Source organism: Pagrus major, chromosome 2 (assembly GCF_040436345.1).
Source record: "Pagrus major chromosome 2, Pma_NU_1.0".
Taxonomy (NCBI): Eukaryota; Metazoa; Chordata; class Actinopteri; order Spariformes; family Sparidae; genus Pagrus; species Pagrus major.
The window spans coordinates 34,103,419-34,121,833 of record NC_133216.1 but is presented as its reverse complement, the minus strand read 5'-3'; the positions used below and the strand labels follow the sequence as shown (position 1 = coordinate 34,121,833).

The 18,415-nt window shown below is 40.0% G+C and overlaps 1 protein-coding gene across 5 annotated transcripts in view; it reads left to right on the top strand.

Annotated features, from left to right (window-relative positions):
- LOC141009343 (kinase suppressor of Ras 1-like) overlaps nucleotides 1-16,923 on the top strand; it is a 94,671-nt gene extending 77,748 nt beyond the window's left edge. For 2 of the 5 annotated variants that reach the window (XM_073481905.1, XM_073481895.1), the window contains 16 exons: nucleotides 737-1,133; nucleotides 2,151-2,314; nucleotides 2,404-2,470; nucleotides 5,585-5,668; nucleotides 5,757-5,818; nucleotides 6,181-6,293; nucleotides 6,499-6,676; nucleotides 7,110-7,167; nucleotides 7,612-7,666; nucleotides 8,364-8,606; nucleotides 8,711-8,907; nucleotides 9,128-9,224; nucleotides 10,872-11,005; nucleotides 11,111-11,242; nucleotides 11,697-11,832; nucleotides 12,433-16,923. In XM_073481905.1, the coding sequence (XP_073338006.1) occupies nucleotides 737-1,133; nucleotides 2,151-2,314; nucleotides 2,404-2,470; nucleotides 5,585-5,668; nucleotides 5,757-5,818; nucleotides 6,181-6,293; nucleotides 6,499-6,676; nucleotides 7,110-7,167; nucleotides 7,612-7,666; nucleotides 8,364-8,606; nucleotides 8,711-8,907; nucleotides 9,128-9,224; nucleotides 10,872-11,005; nucleotides 11,111-11,242; nucleotides 11,697-11,832; nucleotides 12,433-12,570 (2,255 nt within the window). In that variant the 3' untranslated portion in view covers nucleotides 12,571-16,923. The remainder of the gene's footprint in view (nucleotides 1-736; nucleotides 1,134-2,150; nucleotides 2,315-2,403; nucleotides 2,471-5,584; nucleotides 5,669-5,756; nucleotides 5,819-6,180; nucleotides 6,294-6,498; nucleotides 6,677-7,109; nucleotides 7,168-7,611; nucleotides 7,667-8,363; nucleotides 8,607-8,710; nucleotides 8,908-9,127; nucleotides 9,225-10,871; nucleotides 11,006-11,110; nucleotides 11,243-11,696; nucleotides 11,833-12,432) is intronic. The other 3 variants (XM_073481934.1, XM_073481925.1, XM_073481916.1) reach the window with 2 other exon arrangements.
- Nucleotides 16,924-18,415: the final 1,492 nt, after the last annotated feature.

Genomic DNA, 18,415 nt, shown 5'->3' with positions numbered 1-18,415 from the left:
AGTTCTTGCAAACGCTTTGAGGTGTATTTGGGCTCATTATCCTGTTGCAGTATAAATCCTTCTCCACAAAGATCAAACCAGAGGATGTAGCATGTCTCAGAAGAATGGAGTAGTACTTCTCCCAGGTCATGGTGGAGTCCGTTCTGTGCCGGTGTACAAGTACAAAGGAGGCAAAACAGCTCCAGACTCTAATATTCCCACCACCATGTTTCACTGTTGATTTGAAACACTGTGGTATCATTCTCTCTCTTGTCCATCTCCTTACTTACACTGTTCTGTTACTGCCATACATCTCTAACTTGAATTCATCAGTAAATTAGGCTTTTTTCATACATTAACTGTAAACTTCTGGCATTGATCAAAGTTTGTTGCAATGCCCCTCGCTTAATCCAAGAGAGAGAGAAGCTCCATCTTCACACTGTAGCTCACAAAATGCAGAACAGCAATCTGTTTTGGAGGGGCTCTGGGTGCAGGCAAAATAGAGAGAAGTTTAACATTTTTCATTTGCATATCCTACCAACACTGTAGTGATAAAAAGCTGGTTGAAATGGCCAAGTTCCTGTTCAAGCACTTTGTGACTCTGATTATTAAAGTGTAAATAAAGATATTTTTATTATTATTGTTAGATTAGATTACATTAATTTAACTAATTGACTTCACAAGTAACCATCTATTTGTAATCTGTGATGATATGTTCTCTACTTGCTAATCTGTGATCTTTACTCTTTGACCTAAGGAGATGACCTGGGGCCTGACTCAGGCTCCTGCAGCTATGAGCCCCAACAGGACAGTGATGCCTTCTCTCCCATTAGCCCCTTCTCCAACTCTGGTAGCCCTCCCACTCCCCTGCAGCCCACCAGCGCCCACGGCCGCTCCATCTCCATATCAGTGGTACCTTGCTCAAATGACCACAGACCTTTCATATCAGCTGATGAAATGACAGACGCCTTCACCGTGGAGCCAAGCACCCCTCCAGCCACCCGAGCCTCAAAGACACGCACTGCCAAGCCCTCCCACACACCACCGCTGCCTTCCCGCAAATTTCTGCAGCTCCTCCCCAACATCGCAATGACGAGATGCAAGAGTCATGAGTCACAGCTGGCCAACCGCATTGAGGAGCCAGCTACACACAAGTGGGTTTTAGAATTAGTACTACAGTCATAACTCCTTACCTTTCAGCTGCTAAATATCAAACAGGAATATAACTAGAGAGATATAAGTAATCGTATTCAGGTATAGCCTAAAATCATAACTTTAAAATCATGTAAAATTACTGCTTAATCAAGAGTCGTTCTGCAAAGAAAACTTCACCCAGCAATTGGAGTTTTGCTTTGTACTTACAAATATTTAAATAATGTGTGATGCATCTGATACCAATCATCAAGTGCAACCACAGTCAGGGTTCCTACACATGTTTCATTCCAAAATTGTTTGTTATGTAAGTGAATGTTTTTTATAATCTAGTTGTTGACCTGTATGTTACCAAACCATGGAAACGATAATGAAAGAAGACATGTATGGTGTCTAAAAAAATAATCTCTACATCACTACATAACTCATACATGTTCAGACAAGCTTAATATTTTGTTATTTGTGGTTCTATGTATATATGCATTTTAAAGACACTGCTGCATTTTCTTTCTAACTTATTTGGTCACTGATGCCTGGATTTGGTACAGTAGGAGGCATTTGGGGCAGAGCTGTTCTGCAGGCTGGGATGTGCAGGTGTAGACTTTGCTTTTAGTCAAGACATCAGGCTCACTCTGGCCCACCCTCTCTCACGAATTGATCAACATTTTGGCTGCGGTGGTAGCTTGGTCCAAATGCCATAAAAAAATTTGATTGTATGATCAATTTATTTGTAGACATTTAGAAATTTAGCAAGCAGATAAGGGGCAATAGTCTGGAAATACACAACCCCACAACTGCCAGGGTCATACCTCCTTGTGTCATTCAGAAGTCACCCATTTATAAATGAAGGAAGACAAATCACAAACCATATCAATCCCTAACTATTATGCTATGGTTCACCTGCTTTCAATTACATGACATGATGTCTTTTTTCAGCTATTTCTACTTTGTAGCTGATTTGTCACTGTGTCACAGGATGAAGTGGATTGCAAATAGTCATTTGCTCACTGTCCTTGCAGGACCTGTAAGAAGAACAAAGTGTTGGCTGCTATTCATATAAATGGCAGTGGGAACAGTACTGAGGACTCAGCACTGCGGTCACCACTCCTGTCTGCCAGAACACCAGGCCCTATCCCAGCCTCAGCCCCACACATGATGTCTGCCAATCCTACACTGCTGGACAGTGAGTCGCCAACACATACCCAACTGGATTTCTGCTCTAATGGTCTCTTTTTGTTTTTTCAACATAATACATTCTAATGTTCTTCACAGATGTGACCATGCACAGGAGTTCCCCTCAGACACTGAGGAGAGACATTGGCCTGGCTGTAACACACAGGTCTGTTACCATCAACCTCCTGCCTTGTTTAGAATAAAAGACTGGAGGACAATGTGACACTTACTATACATTATGGACCTTGTGGTTGACATGTCACATCATTTTGAGTGATTGTGGGCTGTGCGGGAAGGTTACACTTGAATTGATGTAGTTAGAAGTTACTGAGGGACTTTTGTGAGCACAACTATAAACCTATACGAATTAAGTTTTAGTACTGCTCTTCCATGAAGTTGGGTGACAAGCAGGAGACAGATTTGAAAAACAATGTTTTTTTGAAGCAGCAGAGGCAGAGATATTCTCACTTTGAGTGCCAAGTATGGATATGCTTGAAAGCATGACTGCTTTCTGTTGTAAATGTGTGTTCTGCAACCCCTAGCTGAGCTGGACTAACTTAATTTACCTTAATGTGTAAAATATGTGGATTTCCCTTATAATGCTTTTTCCACAGATGTAGAATGGCCATATTTTGTATAGTCTAGGTGACTGGCCGCAATGAGCCTATAAGGACTGATTGGCTGTTGTTGATGGTTAAACAAACATGCATGTCCTCATACTATGTTGGAATTATATGGCTGACTGATACTCCATTGTCATTGCTGTGGTTTCCTGTTACCTGCCTGTAAGTCCAGCTAGGGAAGACAGTGTGACTTTGAGACAATTCAGTCCAAATTCACACCAAGCCTGCTGCAGAGTCAGTGTATCTGTCTGGAAAGAATGGCTTGTTGTGAAAATCCAGGAATTTAAACAATGCAGAGTGCTCAGTTTGACCCGCTGTTTATCTTAGCAGACGGTGAATATTTGACTGTTGATCTAGCCTCAGCATCTGGCTGACAAGGTTTGGATTTTCTGTAACACCTTGTGACCACAATGTGTCAAAAAGACAACAAGTACAATATTTGCACCACTATTAGCAGAGCTGCTGGGTGCTGATGTCAGTTGGCCTTTGTGTCTCAACAACTTCTGTCCAACAGCATCTTGTCATTAAATTTAGTATGTATAGTTAAACCTACGTTAATTGATTTTTGGCCAATTGGGGCAGCAGAAACAAGCTCTAAACACAACACTGACATCATCACCATTTAAGGTGATATGGAGAACAGTTGCTTATTTACACATCCAGCAGTTACAAGATCATTATCTCTACTTTTAGCTCTGTTTTAACCTCCACCAGCTCCAGATAAAAATATCTGGCTATCTAGCTGTGCTCCATTATGTTCACCAGCCAATTCTTTACTGCATCTGTCTGATATGTGGTGCTGCCAAAAGGATTGCTGCTTGCTTTTCTGTTGGCAAATTAATTAATCTAATCATTTCAGCTCTATGTTGGACTGCAAGGCCCTCAATGCAACAATTATTTTAGGACTACTTTTGTGCGGAGCCCCTAAAGGAACATGGGGGGGGGGGGGAACTTAGCACAAGAAACTTTTCTCGTGAGCATGAGAAACGTTTAATTTTTTTTTTCTTTTTCCCATGTTCCTTTAGGGGCTCTGTAATTTTGCGTTCCCTCGCAATACTTTTTTTCTTTGCATTCCTTCTGAGCCACATTTTATGGATCAAACAAACCAACCTCTCTGGCCTTTCCCGGTCTTCTGCTGCTTCTGCTGGGGTCACTCATCCTCCGGAGCTGCTCTTCACTATCAGAGTATCTCTGGGCTCATTAGGTAGAACTGACAGGCCAGCTATTCGCTGCTGCTGGGCTGCCCTATTGCTACTCGGCCACCCAGCCTGTCTGAGACACTGCAGCTGTGACAGTCAAAGTGGTGTGTTAACTGGTGGGGCAACTACGGCCGCTAATCAAGGTTCAAAGTTCATTTAATTATCATTCTACAACACACAACAAAATGCAAGTTGTTGTCCCTTTATGCTACACATGAAAAAGTACAACAACGTTAGTGTCCGGCTTCCCTCACATGGATGCAGAGATTTAATAAACTGAAGGGGAAACTGCAGTATAAAGCAGCTGTAGACAAGGGTTAGGGTTAGGAATATCAAGGATGATGACAAGAATAAGGGGCCTGAAGGGTCAAGACAAAGGGTGCTTAAAGTATTCTCACACCAGCTTAAAGGGATTGTCACTCAGTTGTTTCAGACTCTGCTTTACAGCTCATTTCCACAATACCTGATACCTAAAGTCTCTGGAGCAACATCTTTGAGAGATTTTAGGCCAATCGCACTAAACTCCACTTCAAGCTACAGGAAGTGTATGGACAGAGTAGTCAGAACCCATCTTCAGGCCTCTGTCGGGAATAACTTGATCCCCTACATTTTGCCTACAAATCTCACAGGGGGACAGAGAACATAACACTCACTATAGTGGACAAATTAGCTCAGCAATCAAAATCACTTGCTTGTGTTCTTTTCATTGATTTTAGCTCTGCTTTTAATATTGTGCAAATTGATATGCCCATGACCTTTCATCTACCATCACCTCAGGGAAAACTTAACTTTTTTAGCCTCATAGCAGGCTCTAAGGATAGCTAAATCATCAGTATTTTATTTATTCTGTCCTGCATTGCATTAAAGGTGCAATATGTAAGAGTTAGCCACCTGTCAAATTCATTCTTAAAACAAATAGGGGGCAGCATATCACCGGGGTAACTGCTACCTGCTGCTAACTGTAGCTGCCACTAGCTAGTTAGCTCAGTTAGCCATGCGGCTACCTATATGGACAGGGAGCTCAGGGACCAGGACAAGCGGGGGCTATCATGCTAACTTCAGTAGATATCTCTGTAATACAATACATAGACATCATAACGTCAAATTTGTTATTTCTTTAAATTCTGTTGATCATTTTAGTTATTACTTTAATGTTTTAACTAAAATTCTTACATATTGCACCTTTTAAACATCATAGTCTATGTAGTCCACTTGTGGGCTTTTAGACTTACACTCTTAAAATATGTTACTTTGATACTACATTAGATTCACAGTCATTGAATTCAGGTTCAAATCTACACATAAGCAAATAAAGACGGCTCAATTGGGTCTTGGTGAATTTACTGTTCCTGAGATTTCTGGTCTTGCTTACGTGTTGAGGTTGATTTCATCTGCATCAAATGAAGAAGATAGTGTTGCTATGAAATTATGAAATGTTTTCTGTGCTGGTATTTGAAGGTTTTCAACCAAGTCCTGGCTATCCCAGACGTGCCAAGTGTGTCGCAAGAGTATGATGTTTGGTGTCAAGTGCAAACACTGCAAGTAAGAAGACGTAAACATAAAGTCCCCCGCTGTTTAGTACTGCTTGTTATGGTCTCATTAGGAAGTGTCATATCCATCTGTTTTGCAGGTTAAAGTGCCACAACAAATGTACCAAAGATGCTCCGTCATGTCGGATATCATTTCTCACGTGTAAGCTCTTACACTTATTCTTTTTCAAAATTTAGCTGTCAGGGAAATACCTACATATTTTTCCTAATGCTCTAGTGTATACTGTGTCTGTCAACTCATAATATTTCAAAGAAATAACTGGTGCATAAGGGAAGTCAGTTATGTCTGCTCTCAGATGATGATGAATTTTAGCCAGGAGGCATAAGGAGTGTGGTTATAGATGGAACATGAGGAAAGGATGGAGATTGATTAAAACTGAAATGACAGAATGTATTAGAGACTTGTGGGCACCTGCATTGTTTTAAGAAAGGCTTGAAAAATTGTGAACCTATCCTTTAATAGTTGTAGTTTTTGTAGTTTAATAGATGTAAAATGACTTGTAGTGCCAAGGATGCGTCGGGCGGAATCAGTGCCATCAGATATCAACAATCGGATTGATCACACAGTAGAGATCCCATTGCAGTTTGGAACTTTACCAAAGACAATAACCAAAAGGGTAAGTACAGGTGTCTTTTCTTTTCTTATAATATGTTTGGAAGTCTGTTCTGGTCTGCTGTCTGTGTTTTCATGCTCAAGGTGTGTAGGTAAAGATAAGTAATGTAGAGTGTCGGGGTTAGTAGTCTGCAGGCAAGACATGCTGTCAAAGGAAGGTTCTTACCATTCTAATAATGTGTGTGTGTGTGTGTGTGTGTGTGTGTTAGCAGGAGCCTACCCCCAGTTTAAACCAGCTGGATTCCAGCAGTAACCCATCATCAGCCACCTCTTCCGCTCCTTCCTCCCCAGCACATTTCCAACAGAGTAACCCCTCCAGTGTCAGCGCCACCCCCCCACCCAACCCGTCACCACAGGGCTCCTGGGACAACCGCTTCCGATTCCCAGGTCAACACCCTGTCACTGGTTTCACTCACATACACACAAGCCTTGTGGAATGTAAGCAGGTTTCCAACAACACAGGTTCTTCACAGCAGTGTGTTAAAGCTGAGACATGTTTTCTAATATTTAGTCTACTTGACCTGTACGTAACGTACGTATATACACCGGTCAGCCACAACATTAAAACCACTGACAGGTGAAGTGAATAACATTGAAAATGTTGTTATAATGCATTGTTCTGCTGGGAAAATCGGTCCGGAATTCATGTGGAAACCACTTGACACGCACCACCCACCTAAACATTGCTGCAGATCATGTGAGAATTTAGCATTACTCTGTTCTGAACTCATAAATAACACGTAAAGCACTATGTCACATTTTTCAATAATGACATTTACTCTGCAGTAGTGCAGTATTCTGAAGTTGTATTTTCCAACAGATGTTCCTGCTTCCATATATGCTGCTGTGCAACATTCTGGCAGCTACCATGATCCTGGGTAAGAGACAGCAACATAGGTACTATGGTGATTATCTTAACTTATCACATGTCGGCTGATAAGTAACAAGCACATGTTTGAGGTCATACAGACACACGGTCTCCACTTCATAGTCTGCCCATCAGAGAGTACTGACATGGGTCCTGCTCACTACATATCTTAGTCACAGTTATAAAACACAAATTTAAAGGAGTCTTACCACTATGTTCATTTATGTTATGTGTTGATGTTAAGAAACCAATATACCCTTAAATATACATACACTTAAATATCAATATCAAAAACCCTGTATCAATCAGACTGTATTATGTAGAGCATACACAAGTACATACATGATAATATTTAGTAATTTAGTAATTTAGTAAGTAGTCAGGCTAGTAAGTATATGAGCTGTGACTGTAAAAAAAAAAATGTGTTAGTTATTAATGTGTTTTTTTCTCTCAGGGTGTCTCAGGTTTGTGTCACTGAGACACAGCTAACAGCAGTGGAACAAGGAGTGGTGAGTACTGGCAGTCACATACAGTGAGTTACACCACCACAAAGGTGAAGTGAAATTCTGTGTTATTTCCTTGTTTTGTCATGGGAATCTTATCTGTCTATGTTATTCATAGGACTGGTGTGCTTATGTGGTGTACAGCACTTGCTAATGTACTGTTGTGAAGCAGTTTTTTTTCAATTACTGACATATTTTGTTGTCACTGAGAGTTGGAAGAGCTCTTGGGGAGACAGCTAAAATGCCATTCTCTATAGACATGAAACAATGATTAAAATGCATATAGAAATGTATTCAACATGTATTAAACAAGGAATAAAACAGACAAATTCTGGTAGCTGACTGACTGAACTCTGGACTCCTTTACATTGTGCCCTATGAGCCCATTCTGCTGAATATGTACCACTGTATGGACCTTAAAGGAACAATTCACCCAATATTTAAAATCCAGCCATTATCTACTCACCCCCATGCCAGTGGAAAGTTAGGTGAAGTTTCGTAGAACACAAAACATTTCTGGAGCTTATCATTTAAATAATGCTTTCCAACTTGAGTCTTTATTTTCTTTCATTTACTTTGTTCTCAAATGTTTTGGGGATTTAAACATATTTGAAAAGTGCTTTGAACTGAGTTTCACTAAACCAGTCATTAATTATCCATCCAGTGTCCATGTTCACTTCCTTTATTGTAATATTTGTTTCAGGAGGAGGTGGAAGGAGAGTACCCAACTGAGGACGAGGAAGCAGCTGACCAGTGCAGCAAAAAGAAGAGCACTGAGGAGTGTGATGAGGACGGGCTTGAGGACCTGCCTTCTTCCATATGCCGTCGTGGGGCCGTTGGCCGCTGGAGGGACCCCATCTCTCGTAAGGCCAGCCAGACCAGTGTGTACCTGCAGGAGTGGGACATTCCATATGAGCAACTGCAACTGGGGGAGCTTATTGGCAAGGTGAAGAGAGATATGTAACATAGACACACTAAATCCTGGTGCAACAATATATATCAATATTTGGTTCCAGCATACCTGAAACATTTGACTTTGTCACTGTCCAGGGTCGTTGGGGGAAGGTGCATAAGGGTCGCTGGCACGGTGAAGTGGCCATTCGTCTCATGGAAATTGACGGCAACAACCAGGATCACCTGAAGCTGTTTAAGAAGGAGGTGATGAACTACAGGCAGACCAGGCATGAGAACGTTGTCCTTTTCATGGGCGCCTGCATGGCTCCACCCCACCTTGCCATCATCACCAGGTACATGACTTGCCAGCAAAAACTGAGATTTCAATGTTGCTGCTGTTCCCTAATTTCCTGTCCAGTTCACAGTCACAAATGCAAATTGTATACTTTGGGATCATTTTCTATATTGTTTTTATGTTTTAACATGTGGTTTGTTGTTTTGGTGAATATTTATGTTCTGATTTTATTTGTGAATACAGTTTTTGTAACAATATTGCATTTGTTTTCTCTGCAGTTTCTGTAAAGGTTTGACTCTATACTCTGTTGTAAGAGAAAGAGTTCAATTGCTAGACATCAATAAAACAAGACAGATTGCACAGGATATTGTAAAGGTAAGCAATCCCTGAGCTGTGTCAGAAATTAAATTAATGTTTTGATAGGACAGCTTAGATCGATTGAAAGTAAATGGGGCAGAGAGAGAGGGGATGACATGCCGGCCACAGGCAACGAAACGAACCCGGGCCGCTGCTGAGGACTCAGCCTCTGTAAATGTACAATCTACAAGGTGAGCTACGAGGGCGCCCCATGGCCAGAATTTTAGTTTCAAACATTAAAAAAATTAACAAACATTATAGAGTGTGAAGAAACAACAGTGTTGACGTTATGTCAAAGACATCTATGTGTTGTTGTAGTAGATGTCTACTGAAGTTAGCATGCTAACCAGCTAGCCCCAGCCTGTCCTGTCTCCTAATACCACTTTGTACCTTAGGAGGTGATAGCCTGTTTGCCCCCGTAGTTTCAGCTGGGAGATATATGCCAGCTTTTAGTCCAATAAATGAACAAAATTATATTTACACAATATTTTTACACCTATTTTCCCTACTAAACTGAAGAATACAATCATCCACCGCCTGACTTCAAGTTTCTCTCTTTTATCGAACTAAGACAAGCTTAATTGCCTCGTTAACTAATCATAAAACACACTTCAAACTCAACATGAAAGTCAAGTTGGGATACATGGAGCCAAAAAGTCTTTATGGGTCAAAAAGTTAAATATACAAAAAAAGTAAGATTACGAAATTAAAGATTATTCATATAGCAAACAGCGGGCTGGTGGGGTGCCTTTTGGAGTCTTTGAAGTCTTTCCTCTCAGAGTTCATTCTGGAGCTTTATTCAGCTCTCAGTAAGCCAATTCCCAAAGATTCCTGTTGGCCGATGGGCCCCTGGCCTTCACAAAAAGGGAGCCCAAAAGATGTTGAGTTAAAAGCCAAAGCTGAGAGTAATGAACTGGAGGACAAGAGACCAGAACCAGCATGTTGTAAGGTTTCATAGTCTAGGAGACGTGTTTTGGAAGAAAGAGGATCCTTGGCCCTCTTGTAACGACTACTAATTAATTTCTTTGTGCAGAGAGAGAACTGGCCTATTACTTAAAGGGGAATCATTTGATTTCTATAGACTAATTGTTTAAAAGTTTAACACATTTATTAGACAGCTCTGACAATTTCAGACTGTACCATGTCTTTGCTGACATCCTTCATGCCTTGAGGTCAGAGGTCATTGGTTCTGTGTATGGCTCTCTGCACTCCACCCCAGACACAGAGAGTCATTTGATTAAAGCATCACAATATTAAGTTTGTCCACTAGAGAGTGCTGACATGTATATTTTAACTGTAAAGTGTGTCTCTCAGTATATGTGTTAGTCTTATCCAAATTTATAAATATGTTTGTGTTAAGTGTTGATGTTAAAACACACATCGGACAATAAATCCTCATCAGAATTGTGTCAAAATTAAAAATCCAGTATCTGTCTTAAATGTATACAACATACACACCTAAATGGTAATACATAGTAATAAATGTTTTTAGAAAAGAGAATGATGTATCACTATACCTGACACATGGTATTTACCTTCATCTTTATTTCAGAATGATTTGATTCTTTTTTATGACAAGAATTCAACCCATAGTGTCATAAAAATGTCAGCTACCCCTCATGTCCGACTTTTAGTCATAGAAATGTTTTGTCATTTCCTTTACAGGGAATGGGTTATCTGCATGCCAAAGGCATCATTCACAAGGATCTGAAGTCAAAGAACGTGTTCTATGACACCAACAAGGTGGTCATTACAGACTTTGGCCTGTTTGGGATGTCTGGAGTGGTACAAGAAGGCAGGTAGGAGAGAAATCAATGGTTCTCTAAATATGGATCTGTATCTCCAGTAAGTCATGGTTGTTGTCTTCATAAGTGCTGTGTATGCATGTGTGTGTGTGTCTTTAGAAGGAAGAATGTGTTACGTATACCTCGGGGCTGGATCTACTACTTGGCTCCAGAGATTGTTCAAAAAATGAGCCCAGAGGTTGATGAGGACCAGCTACCTTTCTCCAAAGCTGCTGACGTTTATGCATTTGGGTATTGATTTATGTTGATTAAACAGCCTGCTCAGATCAATCAACATTCTTTTTTTTTTTGCTATATTATAAAGTAAAGGTATTAAAGTATATTATAAAAGGTATTTTAAAGTATTAACAAAGATTTAAGCAGAGTCTTTTTTGGTCTGTAGTTGTCAATTGTTTCACACTCTGTTGATAAAGTTCAATTACCTCAAAGTCAAATTGAGGTTTACTGGTAAAAGGTAGTACACCAATTGTTTTAGTGTAACCTCACAGGTTCAGCTCACAAATTTAGCCAGACATGTTTTCTCCCCTACTGTACATATTATTTAAAAACCTTATTTCCATGAGACTGGTATACCACTAGGCATATTTGTTTAGACTCACTTGATATGGACTGAGATAGAATGTAAAAGAGTCTAACATGTGAGGTGGTTCCACTGTCCTGAGTTTTGTGTTGTGACATTTTTCAGCACAATCTGGTATGAGCTGCAGGTTGGAGACTGGCCTATCACTGACCACCCTGTAGAAGCTAAAATCTGGCTACTGGGCAGCAGTGAAGGCATTAAGAGGGTGCTGGCAGATGCCAACCTGGGCAAGGAGGTCACAGTAAGTCTGTTGCATAGAAGAACATAGAAGAAAATGGCTGAGAACACTGCCATGTTGGAGAAATCCTACTTAAGTCAGAATGAATGGAGGCTGGAGAGTAGAGCTGAGAAAGGACTAGCAAAAGACAATCGTTGGTCCTTAAACATACTTACTAATGGCAGCTAGTTGCTGCAGCAAAGATAGCTACAGCAAATAGTAAAGTGAGCAGTGAGCAGTGGTTATGGTGCCCCTTTAGTTTTGGAGCTACCTTTGAATTCGAACCCTTTCTTTCAAATTACACCTTTAAGCTGTTTGTTATTAGAAATAACTTGGTCAAACCTTAATAAGTAATTAATACACACAAATTGTCCCTAGCTCCTGCTGGGCTATAAATGCTTAAGTACAGTCCAAAGTGTTTTGAAGCATTATTAGAAGAACTAGAGCCTCAGGTGCCTATGCATTAGATAGATTAGATTATTTACATCAAAGTCAAGATGGATGCATGCTGGCGATGCAAACAGTCACAGTTGAAATGTAAGCTAGTACAAAATATTGATCAATGGCAATCGTTGTTGAAGTATTTTGTGTCATGTATTAATTTTCCTCCTGTCATCCAAACAGGAGATCCTGTCTGCCTGCTGGTCCCCTGAAGCAGACAACAGGCCCACTTTCACTCAGCTGGCAGGCATGCTGGAGAGACTCCCCAAACTGAACCGCAGGCTATCTCACCCTGGACACTTTTGGAAGACAAATGAGTAGGTATAGAAAGGGGACATATATTCATGGTCCAGGGTGAATCAGCCTATGATATCATTCACACCAATATTCAGAAAGGGAGTTTATATATTTTGTTTAGTTGATAAACTTCTGCTAAAATCTACATTTTCATGTGATGTAAGCAGAAATGAGATTGAGCTAAATGGAAGCAATACACCACCAATCAAATGGGAATTTTCATCCTTGTAAATCCTTGTAAATAGGATTTTGTAAAGAAATGTATATATTATGAAGCTGTCTTGCAGAGTACCAACATATATAAATTATCTTGTCAAATGTGACTACTATTTTCTATTTTGAGGAAAGATCTAAAAAGATTTTGCTATATTTACCATGGGGTTTTAGTTGTTGCTGCCTCTATGCTTTCTTTATCTTTCTTTTTAGACACTTGCATAGTGTCCCTCACACTCAGCAGTAATATTCTGTATCATGTTTCCCAGTTTCACCCCTCCTTTCTCCTCTCCCTATGATTTCCTCTCCTCTGGTTGACGACTGATTCACTTCTGCCTGTTCCTGCTGTGTCTGATCTCCATGGTCTCCCTCCTTACATCTCCACTTCTGTTTCTGTCTCTTTTTTTGCACACTTGTTTTCCAACACTCCTGATTTCTGTCCTCTCACTCCAATATTCTCTTTGTAAAGGCTGTGGGATCATCATCACTGCCTGAGAGATCACTGCCATCAGGGTCTTCATGCACACTGTCTAGACATGTACAAATACAGCAGCTGAGAGACATATGTGCTCGTTCTTTATATTTGATTCAGCTATTTTTTTTTTCAGAATTCTTGACAGGCATGTTACATATCCAGCCTATGTTAGCCCATGTTAACACCAGGTGACAAACCTGGTGTTTAACATGTGATCTGTATGTGGTGTTAATAAGCATTCTTGTTATCATGATTCTGCCCACATTGTGATCAAATCTAAATATGAAAGTTATGTAGGCAGAGCATGTGGACTCAAACATGGTTTGTGTATGTGTGTTTGTGTGTGTGTGCATGTCAGGTCAAGGAAAGTGATGTGGGATACTCTTGAGGGGCTGCTAAGATGCACAAGGCAAGGGTCACGTGACAGAGGGATACAGCTGAGGCAGTCTACTTTTGGGTAATCTTTCTAAGTAAGCTAAGTTCATTCAAAATGTAAACACATCAGACATAGATATTCTCATTTGTGTTAATTGATGCCCAAAGCATACACCAAATGTACCATACAGACAGAGGAAGTTATTGGTATACAGTAGTAAGGATGTGATGGGAATGATGTGATAACATTGCTGCTAAACAAACAAATTTTGCAGGTATACAATGCATCACTGTCAAGCTTGCAGGCACCAGTGCCACCTTGGCTCCTACCATCTGTCATGTCACCCTTGTCTTGCACTTTGTAGTGGTTCAGTATTGCCAAAGCATGCTCTAAAAGGCTGAAAGCATTATAATTCATAATCTAAGGGAAAACAGACAGCAAAGGGTCTGCACTAAAGTATAAAGACAAATCAGAAATATGTCTGCCACTTTCATCTTACGGCCAATGTACAGTACATAGCATTCCCTATGTTGCACCTGCTAGAGACCATAGATATATACACATAGATACAGCATTGGCTGCCGCCGCTCATTGGAGCGATGTATATTTGCGGCCGCCCATACTAGTAAGGGAAACCTGTACATCCTAATGTGTGTTAGTGTATTGAGGAATGAGGTTTATCCACAATTAAATTACCATAATTTGCTAAAAGAACAGACACTCTGCATCCTAAATCATTTCCAGTGTACTTTATAACTGCAACGGAGCTGTGACTGAGCCGGAGAGCTGCAAGGGCGCAGCCGTTTACAGTGTGAATTTAGAAAGTTGTTTTTCTAAAGACAAATAATGATAATGATACCTCACATCCTGTCAGTCAAAGCCCAGTCAGCAGATGAGACAATAACATCAATAGCTCTCTGTGAATGTAAAGCTTTATATCTATCTGTATGTTAGGGACAGAGTGCCTTATAACTGTTTCATAGCTGGAAGGCTGCTGGTTTCAGCTTTTGCTTAGCTATGACCCTAATTATTGTAAAATAGCTTAATTCCAAGTTTGCCAACACAAAGTGTTGGTTCACACAAATTGCAAATAATCAATATATTTTATATACCTTTAATGCTATCTATCTATGCATCTTTGTTTGTTTCACTATCCCAGGGTTTTGAGATACTGTATGTTTTTAGTCTGAGATTACTGTCTCCAGTCCAATATATTTGGGGTGAATGGAATGTTTAGTAGATGAAAAAGGAACATCTCTATGCAGAAACAGTGTCCTGGTTACTTTGGATAATCCGCAAAACATATTGTGGCACTGGTTCCCATGAAAACTACTGTCTCTAGATCAGTGCCCCCCAAAGTGGGGACTCGAGGCCAAGTTGGGTGGCCATAATTTTCAAATTGCCCTGGCAGATGTTTCTAGTGAAAAACAAAATGTATAACATTCATGCTGTCTTAACGTTTGTGAGGTAAAAATGCTCTATATGTAGGATCCCTAAATATTAATTATCTCTCATAATGTGATCTTGGCGGGCATAGTGACACTTTGCACAGGAAGTCCCTCAGTTAAGGGAACTTCAGATCATTCGACCATTTTACATCTCAACAATACAGTACAGCACAATGGCTGTATGCTTTTGTCCAGTGGTCCGCCGTTAAGTTTCAGTTTTGGCCGTCCAAGGGAAAATTTAGTCACCCCTGCTCTAGATGATCTAAAGTGACAAGGACACTGTTGCTATTGATTTTTAGCCATACTAGCAGCATCGTTCTAGGAATGGCAATATTCCGTGGTCAAGTCCACTGCTTTACTCCATAATTTATGAATTCAGAAATGTATTGCAATGACTTTAGTGATCGTCCGACTTTTCATCTCATGCCATCATGTCAAATTCAGTTTCTCTAATTCTTTGGATTATGACCAAATACCAACTGCCACACTAAGGACATTGCCACCGGCCTCTGCTGTAATTTTATGTTTAGTGCTAATTAGAAAAGGTTGTTCATTTGCTAGCTTGCTGACACACTAAACTAAGATGGTGGACATGAAACAACACTGTGCCTAAGTACAGCGTCGAAGACATTCTTGGTTTGTAAACTGTAATAATCAATCTTGTGAACACCAAAAAAGAGCATGCTATTCCCCTCCATTGTATTGTGGTAAATCTCAGAGACAGATATCTCCAAACCTGGACAAAGAAAACCAGTATGGACAGATACCAAATGAGATAATGAGGAAATATGTGTGAATATTATTGAACTGATCCTTTGAAAAGTGTATGCCCCTAAAATCTGAATAAACAATAATTTATTATAATTGCCATGGTATAAGCAAGATAATCCAAATCGACCCCTGCACCTGTAAACATTAGTTTACATATCAGGTGACCACAATTGTGAGATACTGCCATACGCTGTTCTGCAGAAATACTTAACATGATGCTTGAAATAGCCCTTTTTAAGTTCAGGAATATATGAAAAGCTGGTCCTAAATTACTGTATATTGGAGCAGCTTTGGCTTTGTGTTGCTGTAACAATAATAGAACCGTCACATGACATCCTGTTTTAATCAATCAGATGATCATCATCATTAATGGATCAAATGGCAAACCACTGGGTCATTGCTCCAACATTGAGCTGCAAGGGAACCTTGTATTTGTTCAGTCTTACTGTGACTCCTGTAGGAGAACAATGAACTGGAAGACGATACTGGAAACAATTGTTTCAATAGCAAAAAGAACTTGTGATATTGTCAGAGGTATGTGTTTTTCCTGTGGGCATGTGTGCACCACATCATGTGAGAAAAACAGGATGTGTGTGTGTGTGTGTGTGTGTGTGTGTGTGTGTGTGTGTGTGTGTGTGTGTGTGTGTGTGTGTGTGTGTGTGTGTGTGTGTGTGTGTGTGTGTGTGCTCACTGAATGTAATGGGCCTCACCAGTACATTGGAACCGAGTAAAACATGGTCACACATTGACCTTATGCATGTATGTAAATACAGTGCTGGAGGTTGTATTTAATTAACAGTGTTTGTGTTTGTACAAGGGTTCCATTTTAGAGCATTTTAATTGGTACTTCAGTCTTATTTATGTATAGATTTAAGACAAAGCTGATGGTGGTGGATTGGTGTTGTGTTTTTCTTTTCTTTCTTTTTTGAGGGTGGGTGGGGGGATTAAGCTGTAAAGTATATTTGTACAGAATGTGTTGATATTTTTTATGCTTCTGGTCTGAACAATTGCAGATATTAAAGCTGATCTCCAGTGGCTCAGTTTGCTCCTTTTGTAATAGAATCAGTGTAATGAATAAAAAATTATACAAATCATCATTATAAATCCTAAATGTGCACTCGATGTGGATACAGATCTAGTCCAATTAAAGTTTACATTAGATTGTGGGTTATTGAAGACAAGTCCAGAATTGAATTTCTTATATCCAAGACCAAAATAAGAAATAAGCAGCTTGCATTTCAAAATGTAACCCTAACCCTCTCTCTACATGGCTCTGGGCATAATATAGTCGAGGGCTCTACCTAACAATGAGTTTTTATAAGTCTAACAATTTTTGTTTTATTAGTCGATTAACCAATGAATAATTTATTGATTAATTGAAAATAATAATGTACCCAAAATATAATATCAAAAACTTGTCTCATTAATACTTCAATATTTTATTAATCATCTAATCATCATTATCTATTTTTCCACGACACTGCTGTGTTGTGATATTAATAATATAATAGACCCTATTTGTCTGATGCCTGATCAGAAGAATACTGTACCACAAATTCAAGGGTTCACGTGGTGACATCAATCCAGCCCTAACATTGTCAGCGACTGTCATTTGATGTGTTTCTTTTTATGAACCGCACAGCTCACTCGCTGTTTGCTTGTTTATTCAAGTTTATTAAATGTGTGTCTAAATGACTTTGTACTCACCACTGCATTTGCTTGGGTCTCAGCAACATACCCACCAAGTATATAGCTGCGTGGATGAACATTTTTCAAGAAAGAAGACACATGATTGACTGCTGTTTGTTGTAGCTATGCGTCTGTGCAGCCACCATATTGGAGGTCAGGATCCACTAGTAAGTAAATGCTGCGCCAGTATTTACGCTGGTACATAAGGCCCAGCTATCGGAGAGGTCAAGAACTGTAAATGTATTCTTTAATAATAATTGTATCATTTCTCGTTCAACTTCATACTCAACACTGCAATTCCTTGGGTTTAGTTATAGGTTGTATAGTTAGTTATAGTTACTGGACCTTTATGCAGCCCCTCAGTTCATCCTCGGTATAAAACAAATTGTTAAAGCTCCAGTTAAGCCACCCCTCCCTAATGGTGAGGTTAGATTTGCAAATCAATCATTGAACAACTCAAAGAGGAATAAGTTAACTTGATCCGTAAGCAGAAGTGAATCACAACTCCTGCTTGTATGGTGCATGTACTGCTGTGCAATAGAAATAATTCAACTCCAGACTCAGATTGTCTGAGTCGGATTTTGACATTTGTTCTGATCTGCAAATGATCCCTGAGCTCTAATTCAGCAGCTAACCCCGGTAGCTCAGGACACAGCAAGGAGAGTCAGCAAACAGGACCACCAATCAGAGTTTGAGTTATAATCTGATCTTTGTGGGGGTCTCTAACTAACATCAGGGGTGGAGACTTTCACCCACCCACACCAAGAAACAGAAACCCACTACTTTAAACAGTTGTACCAAGAAGATTGCAACAACAATATGAAAAGGTATGATGGCACACACCATCATCCATCCATCCTGTCTTCTGCTTATGTGGGGTTGGGTTGCGATGGCAGC